Source organism: Aptenodytes patagonicus, chromosome 10, assembly GCF_965638725.1.
Source record: "Aptenodytes patagonicus chromosome 10, bAptPat1.pri.cur, whole genome shotgun sequence".
Taxonomy (NCBI): Eukaryota; Metazoa; Chordata; class Aves; order Sphenisciformes; family Spheniscidae; genus Aptenodytes; species Aptenodytes patagonicus.
In genome coordinates this window covers 5,660,682-5,680,968 of record NC_134958.1, presented here as the reverse complement: position 1 = coordinate 5,680,968, position 20,287 = coordinate 5,660,682, and the positions used below count along the sequence as shown (strand labels likewise).

The 20,287-nt window shown below is 51.9% G+C and overlaps 3 protein-coding genes across 3 annotated transcripts in view; all 3 read left to right on the top strand.

Moving 5' to 3' along the window:
• Positions 1 to 294: 294 nt before the first annotated feature.
• Positions 295 to 3,827, top strand: LOC143165211 (uncharacterized). The gene is made up of 3 exons (XM_076348664.1): positions 295 to 349; positions 2,988 to 3,571; positions 3,654 to 3,827. The coding sequence occupies exons 1-3, from the start codon at positions 325 to 327 to the stop codon at positions 3,825 to 3,827; spliced, it is 783 nt and encodes a 260-aa protein (XP_076204779.1). The 5' UTR covers positions 295 to 324.
• Positions 3,828 to 7,654: 3,827 nt separating this feature from the next.
• Positions 7,655 to 20,287, top strand: part of LOC143165209 (cell surface hyaluronidase CEMIP2-like) — a 51,848-nt gene continuing 39,215 nt past the window's right edge. Inside the window, exons 1-11 of the mRNA XM_076348663.1 lie at positions 7,655 to 7,787; positions 8,987 to 9,127; positions 9,297 to 9,858; positions 10,199 to 10,368; positions 10,688 to 10,876; positions 11,238 to 11,407; positions 12,284 to 12,493; positions 16,287 to 16,492; positions 18,092 to 18,161; positions 18,803 to 18,931; positions 19,958 to 20,043. Of these exons, the coding sequence (XP_076204778.1) occupies positions 7,655 to 7,787; positions 8,987 to 9,127; positions 9,297 to 9,858; positions 10,199 to 10,368; positions 10,688 to 10,876; positions 11,238 to 11,407; positions 12,284 to 12,493; positions 16,287 to 16,492; positions 18,092 to 18,161; positions 18,803 to 18,931; positions 19,958 to 20,043 (2,066 nt within the window). The remainder of the gene's footprint in view (positions 7,788 to 8,986; positions 9,128 to 9,296; positions 9,859 to 10,198; positions 10,369 to 10,687; positions 10,877 to 11,237; positions 11,408 to 12,283; positions 12,494 to 16,286; positions 16,493 to 18,091; positions 18,162 to 18,802; positions 18,932 to 19,957; positions 20,044 to 20,287) is intronic.
• The window catches only part of CEMIP (cell migration inducing hyaluronidase 1), a 116,173-nt gene continuing 104,183 nt past the window's right edge, over positions 8,298 to 20,287 (top strand). The window contains exon 1 of the mRNA XM_076347903.1: positions 8,298 to 8,400. The gene's annotated coding sequence lies outside the window, so the exon portion shown is untranslated. The remainder of the gene's footprint in view (positions 8,401 to 20,287) is intronic.

Below are 20,287 nucleotides of genomic sequence, written 5' to 3'. Positions count from 1 at the left end.
GCTTTACCGGGGGTCTGCTGAACAGAAAGGTGTGCTCGCTCTTCTGCTCTGCGTGGGACGCGGCTGAAGTTTTTCCGTTCGGCGGAGGCCAGAGCATCTCCGCTCCTCGCTGTGCCGCGGGGCAGCGCTGGTAAGTGCCGGCTGGCGGCAGCTCTCGACATAACCAAGCCCTTGTGTCCAGGTGGGGGGAAATCCCTCCTGCCGCAGCCCGGGCAGCCTCCCAGCCGCCCGAGCTCCGCGCCGAGGGGGAGCTGGGTTTGCAGCGGGGCCGGGCCGCGCTCCGCCGGGGCTGCCGGGCCGGCAGCCGAGGGAGCGCCGCCAGCGATGCCGCTCCGCCGGGCGCAGGCAGGTAAGGAGCCGCCGCAAAGGGGGAAGCGGGCTGGGGGAGGCGGCGGGGGGGGGGGGGGGGGGGCTCTGCGGGGCCAACCCCTGTGTCTGTGTTGCAGGTGGCCCCCCCGGGCGGGACCGGCCGCGGGGCGCCCTGGGCCCCCCGAGGAGCGCCCTGGGCCCCCCGAGGAGCCCCGCCGCCGCCCGGCTGCTGCCGCCGCTGCTCCCGCTGCTGCTGCTGCTGCTGCTGGTGGGCGCCAGGCCCGGGGCGCAGGCGACGAGCGTCAACAGTCAGTAGCCACGCACGGTGACCGTCTCCCGGCGAGGGCCCGGCGGTGGGGTGGGCAGTGCTGGCGAGGAGGAGGAGGAGGGGGAGGAGGAGGGGAGGAGAAGGCAAGGCGGTGCTGCGGCCGCCCCGGGGCCGAGCCCCCCGGTGCGTGCCGCGGGCCGGGAGCGGTCCGCTCTCCGCAGCCTCGGCCGCTGGTATTTATGGCCCAGGATGGGCTGAGGCCGCTCCGGCGAGGCTGGGGCCCCGGGCTGGCAGCGAGGGCTGCCCAGGCTGTAGCTGTCCCCGGAGAGGAGAAGGAGGGTGGCTGCCAGGGCTAACCCTTACTTTTATCTGAAGAAAAAGCGGAGGGAAACACGCCTCTGGTTTCCAGTTTGGCTTCCAGACACAGACGGCATGATTTGACTGTGGCTTTGGAGGTGACTGCGTGCACTGGGCCCTGAGTTTATTTTCTCCTTTAGTTCCTCAGGCCTTTTTTAGTTTAAGGGCTGCCTTTGAAGACAAGACATTGATCCAAAGTTTTGTTTCTTCAAAATAACGTTTTACACAGCAGTTTCTTCTAGAAGGCTTGCAGACCTGCTTAAAGATTTTAACATTGCTTACGTTTCAAGTCACTCCGCTGCAGCGGTGCCATTAGGTGCACCTAGGGACGTTTTGGGTCTGCCCCAAAGCCCTTTCCCTTCGGCTCAGACCGGCGCCGGTCGGATGGCAGCGGTACGTGCAGTCCTTCTCTGCAGGGACCATCTGCCCCCCAACACATCCGCGCAGGAGGAGGGGGTTAATATGGACCCCGTATTACTGGGGTCCTCCCGGAGCTGGGTCCCTCCTTCTTCTCTCCTCGTTCCTCCCGGGGATCTCGCACAAGCGGTTTGCTCCCCTCCGCGCCAGCCCATCGGTAAAGCAGTGGAAGAGCTCATTGATCTCTCGGGGGTCTTATGAATAGGGTTCTCGCAATAGCTATTGATTGCTCTGAATGAAAGACGCAGTGAAGATGCAAAATGCTGCTTTCGTTATGACATTCCTGAGTTATCCGCTGCCATCTAGTCCTAGCAGTCATATTTTGCAGTTCCTAAGTACTACAGGGTTATATTTCAGGGATGAATTACAGCCATAAATGTGCATTTTGATACGTAAAATTCCAACGTAATAGTAGAATACTTAACTAATACGATCACAATACGCAAGCAATCCCCTGGACCGTAAGTCACGACTACTTGAAGCTGATAACCTTAATCTTGAAATCAAATAAAAAAACACCCAAAGCTTCTCAAACATGCTGGTCTGGGATCCACCTCTAGGAAACAGAAGAACATTCTTAAAAATCTTGTCCTCTGCTTAGAAATGAAAGGGAAGGCTGCAGGCACATTCCGGGGCTCCCAGGAGGTGACCTCCAGCCTTTAGCAGTATGCCGTTATGTTAAAACATTAACTATTTCAAACACTTCTGGCAAGATGCAATTAAGTTTTGGGTCCCTTGTCCCTTTTAATTATTAGAGCTTTCTTGTGTGTTTGCAGCCCTACTTATCATGAAGTCCCAGCCTGCTTATGTTGCATTTAATTGTTTTATTGGTCAATTCTCAGGGTGTGAATTGAACCTTCAGGCTCAGCCTGAATGAAGGAGAGCTGGGTAGGGGCACTGCCTTAGAAGCAAATTTAAGCTCCGGAGAGTCGGGATTCTCCCGTGCCGGTACCTTCTTGTCCGCAGGATGAAGCTACTGTGGCCTTTGAGCAGCTGCAGCTTAAGCCTGTACACCAGGCTAACGGCTTGAATCAGCAGGCAGAGACTAGAGAGAGCGCCTAGAAAGCAAAACTGAGCCTTTTTCATTTAAACCCGGCCTGTATCTATTGGAAACCTAGAGGCTGTGCTGGGCCCTGGGGCTGGACCCAACATGCAAACAGCCCAGCAGGAGCGCAGAAGTTTCCTTCCTTAGTCATGTTTGAAAAAGGCTTTTATAGTCTTTGATATAGGAATCATTGTTTTTCTTCATGTTTTTCAGAAAATGTATATGGAATAGTACGTACTCTTTTGGTGACTGGGGGTTTATTTTAGGAATCTGTGTACTCTGGAGTGTATGTAATGTATAACAAAGATAGTTTTCCTGAGCGTTACAGAAAACATTAGTTTAAATAAAAAATTACAAATAATCATTACTACATTCTAGTACCTAAAACCCTATCTATTGCAAATCTACTGATTCGGCCTGTCGAAACATTCAGTAAGTTTGTCAAAGTAGCGTAGCAATCTGCACTGTATCCAGGGCTACAGCAGAACATTGATAAATATAGCGAGATCTATATATGTATTGTTTAAAGAAACAAACCCACCGGGTTTTTTTTATGTTTAATAGGTTTTACTGTATTTACGATTATTTCAGAACATAGCCTGAATCCCAACAGTTCTTTGTGGGATATGGATTATGAAGGACTGTTGCACAGTAAGAAAACCCTTCCCGGGACCGTGGGCTCGTACAAACCCTCCAGCCTGTTCAGGAGCCGTTCTCTCCTGAGTCACCAAGGAAGGAGAAGTTTGCTAAGTCAGAACCTGGGCCAGAAACCACAAGAAAAGCGGCTGTCCTGTGACATGCTCCTTAAACTTTCCAGATATATTTTAATGGATACCTTTGGACCTAGCTTGGCCTGGAATCTCTTTCGGTTTTATAACTGTGATCGAGAAGTCAACCTGCCCAAAATTCGTATCGGTCCTCTCAAGGTGGCCCAGCACAAGGTGAAGCCGTTCTTGCTACGCAGGGTGCTTCAGCTCCTCAGGAATATGGGAGTGTTGTCTGAAGCTCAGCAGTCCAAGGCCTTCTCTCTGCTCAAGAAGCAAATGCTTAAACCAAGGAAAACATCGTTAAAGCCCAAAGTGGAACAAAGTGGTAGGTATATAAGGAGGAGAGGTGATTTTGGTATCTCAAATGCTTTCTGGTGCTGGCTGAGCGGAGTCGTGAGGCCAGGCTCCGTGCTGCCAGGGCGAGGGGTGCCGGCGAGGGGTGGACATCACTGGCTGCAATCCGGTACGCGGTGGTCCCGTGTTGTGCCAGGAGCCGGCACTCAGCATTGGGGCTGAGCTAGAGCCAGGGCTCAGAGTGCTCAACCCTAAGCAGGAGGTCTGTGATGAGGCGGGTAGGAGGCAGTCGCTCTCTGCAGAAGAGGAGACGCTAGACGAGGGCCTGTACGGCGTGCGGAGGGCAGTCGCCGCAGATGGGCCATTGTAAGGAGACGGTCTGTGGGAGTCAATACAGGCACTATAAAAGCCACGTTGTGGTAAGGCGGTGCCTGGCTCGGTGGGGCTGCCAGGCCCACGGCGGCCCCTGAGCACAGCTCGGATGCGAGCATTCGCGGTGTGTTGCTCACCGCTCCCCAGGGGCCCGGCCGTGCCAGCCCTTCAGCCCCCCCCAGCAGCTGATGTGCTCCGCTCCCCTGCTCCGAGCTGGGGGTTACCTGCGGAAATAACAGCAACGCTGTGGTGAAAACGTAAAATGAATTTAAAAAAAAAAAAAAAAAAAAAAGTGGAGAATTGCAGGAAATGCGGCTGGGAAGAGGAACAAAAATAATAATGACAAAAATCTCATTTGTTAATTAGTATAATGTAGGAGCTAATGGCCCGCGTCCCCTGCTTCCAGGATGCACAGGCAGGTTTACCTGCACCGGGAGGAGGGAGCCGGGGCAGCGCGGGACGGGCAGCGGGACGGGCAGTGCGGGGCAGGCAGCGGGGCGGGCAGCGCGGGGCAGGCAGCGCGGGGCGGGCAGCGGGACGGGCAGCGCGGGGCAGGCAGCGGGACGGGCAGCGGGACGGGCAGCGCGGGGCAGGCAGCGGGACGGGCAGCGCGGGGCAGGCAGCGGGACGGGCGGGGCAGGCAGTGGGGCGGGCAGCGGGGCAGACAGCGGGACGGGCAGCGCGGGGCAGGCAGCGGGGCGGGCAGTGCGGGGCAGGCAGCGGGACGGGCAGCGGGACGGGCAGCGTGGGGCGGGCAGCGGGACGGGCAGCGCGGGGCAGGCAGCGGGACGGGCAGCGGGGCAGGCAGCGGGACGGGCGGGGCAGGCAGCGGGGCGGGCAGCGGGGCAGGCAGCGGGGCGGGCAGCGCGGGGCAGGCAGCGGGACGGGCAGCGGGACGGGCAGCGTGGGGCAGGCAGCGGGACGGGCAGCGGGACGGGCAGCGCGGGGCAGGCAGCGGGGCAGGCAGCGGGGCGGGCAGCGCGGGGCGGGCAGCGGGACGGGCAGCGGGACGGGCAGCGCGGGGCAGGCAGCGGGACGGGCAGCGCGGGGCGGGCAGCGGGACGGGCAGCGGGACGGGCAGCGCGGGGCAGGCAGCGGGACGGGCAGCGCGGGGCGGGCAGCGGGACGGGCAGCGGGACGGGCAGCGCGGGGCGGGCAGCGGCTGTGCAAGGGCGACGCCTCCCGGCCGTCCGCGGCGCCGCAGGGGCAGGGCGCGCGCCGCCCGTGGCTGCCCGTTTTCCCCGTGCGGGCAGGCGGCGGAACGGTGCCCGTTTTGGGGTGGTGTTGAGGGGTGGGTGGGGGTGCGCTCCGGAGACGGAGGTTTGGGGGCAGCCAAACCGGCGCCCCGGGCCCCGCACAGCCGGAGTTACCCCGTGATGCCGCCAGTTCCCTGCTCCGTGGGAACGGGGTGTTGCTCAGGGGATGCTGACTCCGCTTCTCCTTCCTTTCTCTAAGTAGTAAGAAGGAAACAGGAAACCGTCCAGCGAGGGAGCGTGCCCGGGGAAATCACGTACAGAGGAGGAACCATCCTCTCTGCGTTCGTGTGCGAGACCTGTGTTTCTGGGAAGAGGCGTTTGTGCCCTGGGAGTCAATTCATCCACCGCTGACTCACTTAGAGCAGCTTTGTTTTCTGCCGTTGCCTTAAAATGAAACCTCGCCAGCCATCGATATTTGTTACTGAACGTTACGGTCGTGTCTGCAGGCAAAGCATCACAGTCATTGCGACACGCCGAGACGCAAGACGGTCGAGGTTGCCTCATACCTGGTGGCCCATTTCAGAAAATGACCCGTTTTTGTTTGTTAGAAAGCTAAACTTTAGTTTATAACCAACAATAACACTCGAAGGAGGGTTTGGGTTGGTTATTTTTGCGAGGAAGAGTTACGCCGGCCATATGTTTGAGGCAGTGAGTGTTAGTCATGATTTCCCGCTTGCCAGCTCGAGGATGTTTGGAAACGTTCTTGCGCCGAGGATGTGTCCTGTAACCGAGCGCGGTGGTGTAGGCTTCAAACCCGTGCTGCTGCAAAACAAAAATCGCCTCGAAAAATGAAATTTGGAAAAGAGTGAAAGGAAAACAGTTTAGCTCCTGAGCGCCAAACTACAGATAACAATAGGTGCTTCTGTGTTTTCTTTAAAACGAGACAGGAGTCTTTAGAAAAACAGGATGATACGTCCAGTCTCATTTACTCTGAAATTTTCTTCCTCAGGCCACTGAAAACTTAATACAGGGGGAAATGGCACTGAAATAATTCACCTGAAAGTACTTCTTTCAGGGAAAAAAAAAGAAACAGACCACTGTCTTGCTGTGGATTTTGAGGCTACAGAGGGAAAATGGCTCTGAAGGATTTAAACAGTTCTCGCGCCTTAAAAATACTGGGTTCTTGTTCAGGAAGAGTCCCACGTAAGCCGGAGTGACTTTGGCTTTGCTGATCATTTCATAAGGCCTGAACAAAGTTTAGCGTGAACCAAAGCTTGTGCTACATTTATTTCCACAATTCCTATGTTAGATTAATCGTTGTTGCCTTTTATTTAGATTGCGAGTCTATGAAATCTTTTGCACAGAGTAAATATTTTAAATAAAGAGGTATGAGATCTCTAGGGCCCCGACAGGTGTAAAATAAAGGTTCAAGTCCTCTCCTACCTCAAATCTTGCACTTCTAGAACCGTTGAATTCAGAGAATTTAGTTAGTGTGTTTTAAGACAAAATACTCCTGTTTGTCTTGTCTTGCCTGAAACTTCCACCAGCAGATAAATCCTTCTCCAAAAAATTTGAGCACAGCCTCCTATACCTCTGATAACAGCTCTGCTTTCCCATGACCCGCATTCATATATGTCATATTCAGATAAGAAGGAGGCACAACGCTGACTAATGCCGCTTTTTTGGAAGGAAAATGACAAAAGCTATTTGAGACAGGACTAGAAGTGCCAGCACTAAATGATAGATGAACAGCCGGTAGCAAAGGTGGCAGCTCTAATGTTTCCCTGTATTTATGGAGTATTGAAATGAGGGAGTGTTATCTGGATTTGTTTCTCTAGGCTGGATGCTTATCTTCAGATTCAGCAATACTCTGGGTCTCAGGACAGGGTGTAAGAGAGCGGATGGGTTTTGTTTAGCACAAGTGAGTGTTGCTCCCGCTCCAGAGCTGTTGTCTGGAGCGTGGGGCATGGCCGTGCCCCTCGCCCACCCCCCTGCTTCCAGTCTGTTCTCCTATTTTGTCTGACAGCACTTGCTCCTTATTAACATAACTATAGCCTCTTTGTGCCCTCCGTCAGAAGAAATCCTGCACCAGAATAAATTTCCGAGGTGACAGATTGGAACAGTTTGACCAGATGATGGCACACAAATGTCTCTGAGATCGGCAGCACCTGTGGCTTTGCACCTCTTTGGGTTTGGCCCTGGGCAGGAGCAGTGGCTGGCACTGTTGCCTGCCTGCTTCTGGCTCGTCCTCTCTGGACGTTGGGCTCTGGAGCGGAGCTGAGGGATTACGTGTGGACTCTGGGAGGGAGAAGGCAGTGGCCGCAGCAACCAGTTACCTGTCTTTATGCGTCCCCAGGAAGCTCAGTTATGCTATATTTTAGAGCCCATAAAAAATGTGATATTCTGGTTCATGGGAAACAAACCAGGGCGTGATGGTCCTTCTGTAGGCGGTGCCGTGTCCACCGAGACTGGAGTCCAGGCAGGAACCTGCAAAAGCCAGGAACGCAGTCCCAGGCCACGGGGATGAAAGCACAGGGGTTTCCTTGAGGCCGTGTCTTGTCAGAGCACCTTCTAAGGCTTTTCCTCTCTTTCACCACGGGCTCTGACTACAGGTTGATCTGGTCCGGTGATGGGAGGTGAGGTGGCAGATACCTCTCTGCTCACCCAGTGTCAGGGGAACTTTTGCAACCGCCAGGTTACAGCGTTCTCCGTAGATCTGCCAGACGGCAGGACAGCACAGGGCAAAACACCCCCGCGGGAAGGTGCCGGAGTGGCCAGCTGCCTCCCAAGAAGGGCCAAGGCATGCCAAGCCCCGGTGACCACATCAGGGTCTGGGGGCTGGCGTGCCTCAGCCCCCTGCCCTTCTCGGGGAGGCAGCTGGCCCCCCAGCCGCACACTTTGCATGGGGCGTTCGAGCCCAGCCGGGCGGTCTGCGGGGCTGCACAGAGCCCCAAGGGCCCTCCCCGGGCTGAGACTCGCCCCGCTCCCCGCTCCCCCGGGGGGTCAGTCCGGCGAGGAGCCCGCAGCCCCCAGGAGCTCGGAGCCGGGGAAGACCTTTGCGTGCGGGCAGCGGGGCTCTCCCCTGCCCCGAGCATCTGGGCGCCGGTCGCAGATATACGTCCAGGCTGGAGGGAGCGTCCCCGGCTGGGAGGAGCCAGCAGCTCCGCCGCCGTAAACAGTGCGGGCACCGCCAGCGGTTGGAAGATGGATATAAATAGGGAGGCGGAGGGGAGGCAGCCGGAGCGGAGGAGCGGGAGCTGCCTGCGCCTGCCTGCCCCTGCCTCTGCTGCCTGCAGCCGGGGTGCCCAGCAGCCCGGGTCGGGAGCTCCCGAGAGGCGGCGTGCAAAGTTTGCGGCTCGGCGCTGCCGGGGATAGGTAAGCGGTCTTTGCAGCCGAAGTTTGAAACCCGCCGGTGCTTCTCGTCGATCTGCCGCTGGGGTTTTCTCCTCGCCGGCTCTCTGTTCGTCCTGCTGTTGTGGTTGCCTCGCCGTGTCCGGGGTTGTGCGGAGCCGGGGAGGGGGGGATTTCTGTTTTCGGTCTTGCTAGGTTAAGTGGAGGGAAGAAAAAAAGGAAAAAAAAAAAAACAAAACCCACCACAAAAAAACCCCAAAACGCATCGAAAGCAAAATGTGCCTTTGCGCCGGCTCCGTGCAAAGCCGCGGCGAAGGAGCCGGCGCGGCGCACGTGTTGCGGGCGGGGGCTGCCCCGCGGCTCCGCGGCTGCGGGCAGCAGGTAGCGGCTGCGGCGGCGCCCGGGACGCGCCGACCGCGGGGAGCCCCGGCTCCTCCTGCCCTTCGCGCCGGACCCGGACCCGCACCCGCGGGCGGTCCCGGCGCCGCCGGGGGACGCGGCGGGGAGCAGCGAGCGGCGGCAGCGCATCAGGTCGGTACCGCGCCCCTCCGCGCCCTTCCGCGCCCCTCCGCGCCCCGCCGCCGCTGCCGCCGCCGTCCGTCTCTTGCAGGGCCCTGCCCGGAGGCCGCCCCGCACCTCGCCCCGTGGCGACCCGGCTCCGACACCCGCCGCGCCGCCGTGGTGGGCCGGGGGGCGGCCCTGCGCCTCGAGAGCTCCGCCGCCTTCCACTCCCTCGTCATCCGCGACGGAGGTAAGCGGGGCCGCCCGCCCCCGCGGGGCCGCCGGCTGCTCCCGGAGCCCGGGCGCCGCGGGGGGCGGCCCGGCTGTGCCTGCCGGCGGCTGGCACCTCCCGCCGCCCGGCGCTTCCAGCCCCCGGCGGTGCGCGCCCCTAACCCCGCTCCTCTCCCCTCGCCCGCCAGGGAGGCTGGTGTTCGCCGACCGCCCCCACGGGCCGCCCATCACCCTGCGGGCCCGCTACATCCTCATCCGCGACGGCGGGGAGCTGCACATCGGCTCGGAGCGCTGCCCCTACGGCTCGCGGGCCACCATCTCGCTGTACGGGCGAGCCGCCGAGGGGGCGGCCGTGCAGGGCTTCGGCCAGAAGTTCGTGGGCGTGGGTCGCGGCGGCGTCCTGGAGCTGCACGGCCGGCGGCCCCGCTCCTGGACCCTCCTGGACAAAACCCTGCACCCCGGCGGGCTCCGCCACGGCCCCTACTCCTCCGAGAAGCGGTGGGGCAGCCGCGGGCTCAACCTCCGCATCCTGGACGCCGGCACGGCGCGGGTGCTGGCGGCGGGGCGCTTCGACACCCACCTGCGGCCCGGCGAGTGCCGGCGGCTGCGCGCCTTCCTGGCCCTCCAGGCCCCCGGCAGGGTGGTGGCGGCCGCCGTGGGGGACTCGGCCGCCCGCAGCCTCACGCTGGAGACGCGGCTGCTGCTGCGGGACCGCCTCGGCAGCAGGTACATCGCCCGCCTGGGCTACAGGTGAGGCGGGCGGCGGGCGCGGGGCGGGGAGGCGGGCGCGGGGGGCCGGGGGGGGGGGGGGGGGGGGCCGGGGCCGGGGCCGGGCCCGCGGCGCCACCATGGACAGCTCCGCGCCGGGGCCGCCGCGCCCGCCCGGGGCTCGCCCCGACGGAGGGGAGCGACCGGGGGCTCGGCCGGGCCCCGCGGGCAGGGATCGGGCGGGCCCCGCGGGCCGGGGGAGGGAGGGAGGAAGGGAGGGAGGGGAGGCATGCCGAACTGCGCCCTCCCCTCCTGCCCAAGCGCTTTGGGGGACGGAGGGTTCGGGATGGCACTCGCTTTGCTCCTTCCCGGTCTCCTTCAGGCAGCCCTGGGCGCTGGTGGGGATCCTCGGAGGGGATCGGCTTTCCACGGCAGAAGATAAGCGGGAGTATCACGGGAATGGGACAACGGGGTTAGCCGTAGCCCAAAGAGATTTCCTCACCTACGATGGCACCCGTTTTACTGTTACTGCTTTCAGTGGATGGATAAAAGGTTTAGTCTTTCCTGACGGTTGCTTGTCTTCTCTTGCTTTGCTCTGGTTTTTATTCTGGCTGCTGCGAATCTGAACGGTGCAATGATAATAACAGCGTAGACTTTTGCTCACGCGCACGGTGACCAAACTAACGGCAGTACTCTCGCAAAGTAACGTTTTAGCTGCCTACAGAGAGATGACACTGACATATTTAATGGCTAGAACACTTCTATCACACGCAGAGTTATCTGGATAAAAATGAAATTGGTATGCTCTTTGGCTAATCGCATGATTCTGTCGTGTGCAAGTGTAAAAATAATTGATTGCTTCGTTCTTCAGGGGTGCCTCATCATGGATTTAAAGTGGAAGTGTCCAAAGGAATAATTCTTCATTTGGTGGATGAGGTTGCAAGTTGGTTACCTGGCGACCGGATCGTTGTTGCCAGTACAGATTATTCTATGCATCAGGCTGAAGAGTTTAATCTCCTTCCTTGCCCTGAATGTAAAAGTAATCAAGTGAAAATTGATGGTATGAAATATTTTTAGCAAGCTACTCATTTGTGGTAAATATTTACATTGTCTTGTCTTTAACCTTCTACATTTACATTTACTTGTCTTTTTAGCTAGTTTTTGTTCCATAAACAGAGGGGCACTTGCCATATGAAAGCTGAAGGCCCCGATATTGGAACTTTAAAGTTTGACCAGGGGCAGCAGTCCCTTGTAGAAGTCAGGGGAAGTGCTAATCTCCTCTGGGATCGAATATTAACAACTGGGCACGTCCCCAAACTCCGCGATTGCTTAAATGAAAGGCGTACACTTGCTTAGAACAATGTGATAATGAAGAAAGACGCTGTGCTCACCCTGAATAAAAAGGTTTCTGATTTTCACAGGCAGCCCACTTTATCTTCACGTTGGAGAAGTCATTGATGGTGTCGATATGAGGGCAGAGGTTGGTCTTCTGACTAGAAATATACTTATTCAAGGAGAAATGGAAGACTCCTGTTATGGACAAAATCAATGTCAGTTTTTCTCCTTTGACACATTTGGAGGACACATTAAAGTGAGTAGTTTTTAATGCATATGCCTGTAGGTGGTTTCAGATCGTTCCTTTCCTGGCTCGTAAACAAGCAATGTAATGCATGAAAATACCGTTGTATCTGGGGGAAAAATATACTTGTCTATGAAGAAGGGAAAAGTTTGTTGGCCTCTTTTGCAAAACCAGACTTGCGATGAGGCTGTGCCATTTTCTTCACCGCGTATACAAAAACATACCCTTCTCTGAGCTAGAGGGAATTCTTTAGCGGCATCGCTGTCAGCAGGGTCAGTGTGAAGTTACATAGTTCACGAGATGTCACTGAAGAAATTGTGCTTCCTGCAGGGCAGACCTGCTCCCTTCACGGCTCAGAGAAGTGCTGGGTCTCGCCCCGTTCTGCTTTCCCTCCTCTTGGTTGTCCCATGTGTTCTTGGTGGAGGTGCAAAGTCTTGCCGTTGCAGGGGCTTTGCGTAAAATTACTCCGCCACCAATTGGTGGAAACTGGGGAGCTGTGCAGGTCTTGCCTAAAATCACTTGACAGAGATAAAGTTGCCAGCAAGTAGAGCCTGGTGGTAAATGCTACCCCTTTCTGGAGCTGGCAGGAGTGCCTTGTCCGTAGCCATGTCACACGCTGCTATTGCTAAATACCGCGCGTGGTGTTTGGCGGCTGTTCCTCGGCAGCCCCGTGCCCGTAGGCGTGCAGCCACTGGCACACTGCTCTGCAGGTGCTGCGCTGCTGTGAGTCAGAGCAGGGAGCTGACACCTCCTTCTGGGACCAGGCCCTGTTTTACTCTGCAAACATATTGCCTAATAAGAAAAAAAAAAAAAAAAAAAAAAGGTTTTTTCCTTTTTGTGCGTGTTTATATTGTAATGACTTACTTGGATCTACATTTGTCTCAACAGATCCTAAGGAATTTTAGCTCTGTTCACATGTCAGGAGTGGAATTAAAAAACATGGGGCAGCAAATCCTGGGCAGTTACCCTGTGCATTTTCACTTGGCTGAGGATGTGGATGAGAGAGGAGGATACAAACGCCCAACGTACCTTGATAACCTGGCTATCCACCACTGCTTCTCTAGGTGTGTTGCCATACATGGAACTCATGGCCTTCTGGTAGGAGACATATTTTATTAGTACCAAGTTAATTTCTTTGCTTAGGCACTGCTAAACAGTAAGAGCCATTTGTGATACAAAGAGAAATCGGAATATTGAAGCAAGGCTTTTTTTCCCCAGGAAATGTCCTGACTTGTCAACTTCATTTGACCGGTATTCAGGTTAGGACTGTTGCTCTGGTAGTGCAGCTCTTTGAAATGAAGTTCAGCTTCCTAATTAATATTATTAATGGTGTGATCAGATATAGTGAAATCTTTGCCGTGGTTATTCTGGACAGTTTGTGATAATAGGAACTTTCATTTAAAATGAAAGTGATGGACCTTTACTGGTCCTGACTGAAGCAGCGGACCTTTAATTTGCAAAGGAGATAAAAAAGACAGGGGTTGTTCAAGTCAGGGCAATGTGAGATATATCCAAAAATATTCACATGACAAAGGGAATGAAATATGAGAGGGACTGACCCAAACGGCCGCTTCAGTGCCAGAAAAGCCCTCAGGAACTTGGCTTTGACCTAGATCCTCACAAGGGCATTGTGGAGAGGAACTTAAAAAAACCCACAAAAAAGCCATATGTGACCCAGCTGGAAAATACAGATTCCTGCTCCAGTCCCGACACGTCCAGTTGCTATGTGCTCTGCAGGACCCTGAACGGTGTTTTGCTGTCTGTGGGCATTTCCTCATTCACCCGATGTGTGCTTAGGCAGAGGCACTCCCTGAACCACCCATCACCTCCCGCGTTTTTCCTGACAACTTTTTCTCAACCCTGGACATAAAGCTGTGCAAGACACGACATAGATGCACCCTGGTGGGACCCTTGTGTGAAAGGGTCCTCCTGAAAGGATGTGTTCACAAAAATGTGATGCTGGACTTGTACAACTGGGAACACTTTTCACGTATCCTAAACTGGATTTGCAGTGTCCAGGCCACTCAAAATATTGGTTGCCTTCTCATATACATGATTTGCTCTGGCTGTAGAGCCTGCTGTTGTGTACAGAGCCCTTAGGTGGCAGGAGGCTTGCCCAGTATGTGTGGGTATGGTTTAACTTGCTTTCTCTTCTCGTTGGTATTAAACCTCTGGAACTGAAGGAACCTGCCTGGGATGAAAAATTAAGCCTTACGTTAATATTGGTCCTGAGAAGAATGGTGTATGCTCTTGCTCTTTATCAGAAGTGAGGTTGTCAAGGGTTTATCTGGATGCGTGGGATGCAATAGTTGTGAAATCAAGAATCCGAGTGTGAGAGCCAGCCCCCCTGCATCTGACTGCTGGGGGCTTTGAGTTCATGAATCAGTGAATAGATTTTATAGCAAAGGTTAAATATGTGATTCTGTGGAAGAATCGTGTGGCTTCAATACAGTCATTGAGATATAAAGTAATTAAAATGTAATAAAAAGCCTCGCTTTAAAACAAATTAAAATAATTTGCAGTTCCAGAGAAGGGCATGTATATCAGAGCGAGGCAGTTAAATAACATAGATGGGTACCCGTTTTAGCATTAGATTATGAAACTTCAGCCTCTGAGGCGGAACAAACCAGATAGGTGGTTTTTCCCTCTCCTGTTTTGCGGGTTTAGAGGATGTAATTGTAGAAGTACGTTGCCGGAGTGCTGCGGTTTGCGCTTCGCTGCGTACTGGCCACGCCGTGCTGTCTGCAAGGCCCTTCTCCCATCTGCTGCTCCCGTGTGCCAGGCTTGTGCCGCTTTGCAAGCCGGCGGCAGGGACGCACACAGCTTGGGTTACTCGCCGTGGCTGGGAAGCAGGCTGCGACGTGCCTCTCGCTGCCCTGGCGCACGTCAGGCGTACACGGACTACTGTAGTCTTTCATGTCTAATGTTGCAGTGCATAAAGGTCACTTATATTGTGTTGCTGAACTATATATATAATTCAGCGTTTAGAGGCATCTTAATCATCTGGTGTTGGATACGCCAGTGGGGCTGTAGCCTGCGTTGTGGACAGTGTTTCATGCTGACACATACAGTAATACGCTACTGTCACGGTGCCGCAGGTGGGCTCTCATTTCCAAGCTTTTCGTTCCTATCTGTGATATGCCAGAATTGATCAGTTATTGGGGTTTTGCTCTAATGGCATAGGCCCTTCTCTTTCAGTGCAAATGTAAGTGATCTTTAAATTATCTTATTTCTGGTTAGGAGAGTGATCAATATAGTTTTGCGTATGTAAGTTTTCAGGGCTGTCATGCGATTCTGAAGCTGTGAATAATCATATTACTTAAATCTAAAATCCGGTTTCGGATACAAGGCTGATTTTTCATGCAGCTGTGTGAAGAACAGATTAGCCAAACTTCAGCTCAATTCAGAAGAATGAAACTCTACAATTGAAATGCTGTTTAAAACAGCGAGCAGTTTGTTGTCACAGTTTCTTTCCAAAAATAGTCTTCCACGGCCTCCTTAGCGCAGCTTCTGCCCATCGTTTGGAAGGGCAGAAGTAGCCAGGATTACTGTTCTTAGCAGGTTGGCAAGGACACCTGCGTTTTTATCTAAATCCATTTCCTACCTGTATTTCCAAGACTCAGCTGGCAGGGACACGTCCAGTGTCGCTGCAGGTAGGTTCTCCGTTACCCTCCTTGTAGCTCACTCCGAGCTACTGTACCTGCGTGCAGGGTCTCGGTGGATTTCCAAAACTGTATCCGTTAGGAGTTGGGTACCTGGCTGTGTTGCGCCTTATTTTTAACTCTCTCTTGAACACCTCATTAGGGCAGAAACAAGAGCAGCAGATGACACATTTGAGGGCTGACTGCCAGGAAAACAATGAAATCCAGTAGAGATATACCTATGGGGACTATACTGTTTGTGACTCCAGATGTTATGTACAGTTGCAGCCCATTAAGGGGAAATCACAGGATATGAGCCTGAAATGGATTTAGCTCAAGTGTCCCTCTGTACACAGAAATAACCAAGTAGGTAAATATTAGTTAATCTTGCAGTCTGACACAGACATAACTCTGACGTCAACAGGAATTTTCTATGCCTGAAGAGTGAATAAGTGTGCTGACAGGGATCATCTGAGTACAAAGTTACGGTTTCAGTAAGATTTAGTAACAAATAGCTGGTATTTTAGCTAGCCCGATTTAGTATTTACATTTAAAAGAAGGATTTCTGAATTTATCTTCATAAGACTGTACATCAAAGGAGTTTTGTGCTAAGTCCTCGTGGTCAAATGAGGGTTTAATGCAATATCCCTGTGCATGCCAGTTAATATTAAATAGACTGAAACAGTAAAATACCGTCTCTGCCCAAGCTGATCATTACAGGAATGAAGTGGCCCTGCGCCTTCTGAGAGTGGAGGAGAAAGAACAGAAACCTCGTTAATATAAATTATTTCACATGGTGCATTTTAAAGAATTTCTTATTTTTGGGGGGAAGTGTTGCAGTCATGAAAATTTCTGGATTAACCATCCTAACTTCTTGGTTTATCATGCAAGACACTTATCTTTAGGCAGATATTTACTCCATGACACTGAATCAAATATTCTCTCTTAGAGCTGAGGGCAGTTTTAAATCCAGTATTTTGCAATTTTCCTTTAATTATGCATGTGATCTTCCTCAGAGTAATTTTAATATCAGTTTCGCTGTGTAAGAAGATGAGTGCACAGTTATGCAAACTGCATGTAGTTCGAGTTAGCTCCAGGACTGATGCCTATGGAGGCACTTCTCGCTGTGCGGAGGTGTGGCAAAACCACTCCGCGAGTGTTTCGGGCATTTATTGATAAGCAAAGCATATCAGTTATAGTTCCTACTGCTGTTAGCATTGCGATCTATGGCCTGTATACTTTTTTCCCAGGTAAAAGACACCATTGGCTACGACACTCTGGGGCACTGTTTCTTCCTCGAAGACGGGACGGAGCAACGCAATACATTTCGTCACAACTTGGGCCTCCTCACGAGGTCGGGGACGATCTTGCCTTCGGATCGCAATGAGGCTATGTGCCTTGCCATCCGCAGCCACGTCTATGGGAATTACGTTCCTGTGCCGAGCACCGACTGCATGTAAGTGCTCCGGGAGCTGTAGTCAGGTTTTGCACTTACGTTGCGCTTTACAGCTGGGTCCCAAAGAACGCTGTGGTCAAACTTTTGAAAGCTGCTATTTGATATTAAATGAAAAATTGTAGCTTTTTCTACCATTTCTCATTTTAAAATAATTTAGCCGCTTGACCATGTTTTGCTTCTGAAGATGTCTGTTAACACCTGCAGGAATCCTAAGCGAGGAATATTTGCTGCTGGTTATTCCTGTCGCTCTTTCCTGAGAAGCAGAAGTATGTTAGAGCACTTTGCTCGTTTCTGAACCCCTTGCGATTCTTTTTAAGTAGGATGTTGAAGGCTCCGTGAAATCTGTCTGATAAATGCAAGTTGCTTCAGCCCTGGTGTAGGCTGGCAAAAATATCACTTACTACAAAGGGAGTTTTTGCCTTTTTTCACCAGGGCTGAATGGGTGCTGGAGCGAGAGTAAATTGGTCAATAGGACATGAGTGCATGAATATCTAGAGTACATCAGGAGATTTAGTGAGAATGCAGAGATTAGCATAAACTACAGTGAGCATCATTTAACAATAAACAATATCCTGATACAGCTGACCGAAGTTAGCTTCTATTTTGGAGACTGATGAGCTGTAACATGGGCACTCAGGAACCCAGGTATTTTGGGTCTGGCTAGTGTTTGCAAGCAAGAACACGGTTTAGCCAAGGAAATTTGTATTTTTGTGTTTTCTGGGAAAGGATGCAGTGGCCAAACTCTACTTATTTTAATTTGCATAAATAATCCAACCGAATTAATTACAATTATTGTTGCTGAAAAGCTAAGGTTGCTTGTATGGTTAATACAGATTTATTTTGCATCTATTTAGTGGTTCTGTTAATCCAAAGGAGTGTGGATTCTTGATTATTTAATAGTTAAGGTGGATAAAAAATGATTGAGATTTTCTGCTTAGAATGATCACATTAATTGGTACGATCATGAGAAAAGGTTTACAGTGTTTTTACATGTGGTCTTTATTACTGCAAAAGATGTTATCAAATGAAGCAAGTCAACAGATGACAATGTTTTCATAGCTATATCTGGCTTCTGTTTGTGCCACTACTGATCTTCCTTCTGAAGCAAAAACTCCTTATTTGAACAAATGTCAGAATAATATCTCCTTCATCTCCTGCTTAACGAGCCATTTGCGGCTTGCAAGGACATTTGTTTTGTTTTCCACGTAGAAACTTCATAAATCCATAGAGAATCCCCTACCTCCTGCCGTTGCCCCTGAAGTTCCAAAAAACAAACCAGAAGTTCACTTTTCAGATATTTTCCAAAGCTGCCTAACTTAAAAAAAAAAAAAGAAAAGACGACATTGGGTTTCCTTAAGCTCCACTTAACAGAGCATGGATTTTGTGTTAATGGTCTCATATAATTTACAATAGGTTCAACAAGTGGCTCCATAAATGAACACGTCTGACATCACTAGATGGTTTCTTTTCCTTAAAGAGTATCATTAAAAGGTTGTGTGGAGCTTTAAAGTCAATAGGAGAGTTGTGGCTCAAGTCCATGAAAATGTATCCCTTCCTGTTTGCTAACTGCTTAGGATCATTTTGATTTTGATTTTTCAGGGCTGTCAGCACATTCTGGATTGCAAATCCGAACAACAACTTAATAGAGAATGCAGCAGCTGGTGCTCAGGTAAAATCATTTAACAGCAAGAGCTATACTTCGCCTCCAGTTCCCATATATTCTACCCTTATTGATATCATCAGTGCGAGGGCAATGAATTTTTAGTTAGTCATCATAAAATTTGGCTATGTATTTCTGCAACCTTTGTCTCTGTTAAGAACAAGTATTGGCCTACAGTTCTCACATTGATTTCTCTTACAACTGTGGCTGGAAATGGTGTGTGGTGACTCTTACCAAATGTTGATTTTTATTAGTAGCTAATAGTTAAATGCCCAATAAAATTTTATATTTTTATATATAAAAATATATACTCTCTCCTTGTTATTATCTCTGATGTTTATCCAAATCATGTTTGTGTTTAATGTGCCTGTGTAGAGAAGGCTATGCTTTCTAATAAACCACCTGAATTTCACCCACAATATATGCATTTTTAAAACCCATGTGTGTGTGCAGCGGGGGCCCACTGTCCGTGCCAAAGGATAAGTCGGGAGGTGTAAGAGCATGGGCTGGTGTGTGTCCCCTGGGACTCGCACATGTTTGGCAGGCTCAGTTAGAAATCTGGCCGGCATAGCGGGAAACCCTAAGTCCCCAGGATAACCTGTATCATTAATTGTAGTGTCCCATTTCTCAGACCTCTCTTTGTCTTTTAGGATGTTGGGATATGGTACATCTTCCACCGGGTTCCAACTGGACAGTCTGAGGGGCAATATCCAGAGGGACAGGCTGAACATACCCCCTTGGGAGTATTTTACAACAACAGAGTCCACTCCAATTTCAAGGTACGTGGATGATCTTTATATGTTACTATCTATAAAATAGTATGGCGTAGGGCTGACCATGCGTGGTGCTCTGAAATCAGATGACCATGGGTGTCTTCCATTTTGATAGTGGTCTTTTAACACTATATCAAGAGACAATCAACTTCTTGGGATGATGCTCTTTCTAATGATCAAAGAGGGAGCTGAGCAGAATGGGGCTCCCATTTCAGGTGCTTCAGCTGGGTGCCCGTGTTAGAGGGCATGTGCCCAGGCCATAGGTACACCTATTAAATCTCTAAGTGAGATTTAAGGAATGACAGGCAGGACACCGAGCACTGCGGTTGGCCACAGTGGTGCAAGGATACGGGGGGATGAGCAGAAGTCGTTTGTGCCAGGGCCTGCTCATCACCTTTGAAAAATGAGACCAAGATTTCAAGGGTAATTCCAAGAAAAACACTTCCCCCCCCAACTGTTGACATGCAAACGTAACCTATATGCTATAAAAAGCGTTTTTAACTTATTTCTCAGGATTCTAGATTGAAATCAGTGCTGTTCTCTGTGCCTTGTATATTTTACATCTTGGTCCATGACAGCTGCTGCTCTAGCCCAAAGTCTTTAACTTAGCTACAGCGGCTCATGTTCTCTTTTGACTGTCAGGGGACTCGTCACTTTTTATTTAAAGCCTTACTTCTTAACAACACTCTTTTTCCAAAAAGTTGTCAAGAGCTTGGCAGAGTCCCCTATTGCTTTCTGCGAGGGAGGGAGAGAGTGGGAGTTCAGTGCCTTGCTTTGGGTCAGAAGGCAGCCCAAAATGCTGATGCATAACACATGGCAGGGCAGGCTCTGTCCTGACTTCAGCGTGCTACATCCTGTGCTAATGTCACCCTGAGCAGTGCCAAGTGACATCGAAAGGGAAAAGAAAGCCCAGGCTGCAGCCGCTCGCCGTGCCTGCACGCACCGGCTGCCCACGTTCATTGATAAAAATCTGGGATTTCTGGTCTCTGTTGGGCGGGCTGTTAAAATAATTGGAGTTGCGTGCATTTTCAGGCTGGTTTGTTTATTGGAAAAGGAGTAAAGACAACGAGAGCCAGCGCTGAAGATCCCAGAGAGTATCTCACTGTCGATAATGCCAGGTAAGCACATGCTGTATGGCTAAGTCTTTTGGACAGTTGTATTGCTGCTTGGCTTCTGCATTGTATTTAGCAGATCATTAATGCCTCATTATGGCCGGAGCATCTGAAAAAACCACACAAGCTATCTCTGATGTGCCGTGGCAAATACTTCATAGCTATGCACTGAATTGTTTGTGTTATTGCTGACCAAAAATGATACATGGGCACTTGGGATTATGAGGACTCAGCAGTGAAGCACGTGAAA

Bases quoted from the DNA above. Each gene is read 5' to 3' on its own strand.
- LOC143165211 (XM_076348664.1), top strand. From the start codon at position 325: ATGCCGCTCCGCCGGGCGCAGGCAG. The intron at 350-2,987 runs GTAAGGAGCCGC...CGATTATTTCAG, and splicing joins GCTCCGCCGGGCGCAGGCAG to AACATAGCCTGAATCCCAAC. The intron at 3,572-3,653 runs GTGCTGCCAGGG...GTGTTGTGCCAG, and splicing joins GAGTCGTGAGGCCAGGCTCC to GAGCCGGCACTCAGCATTGG.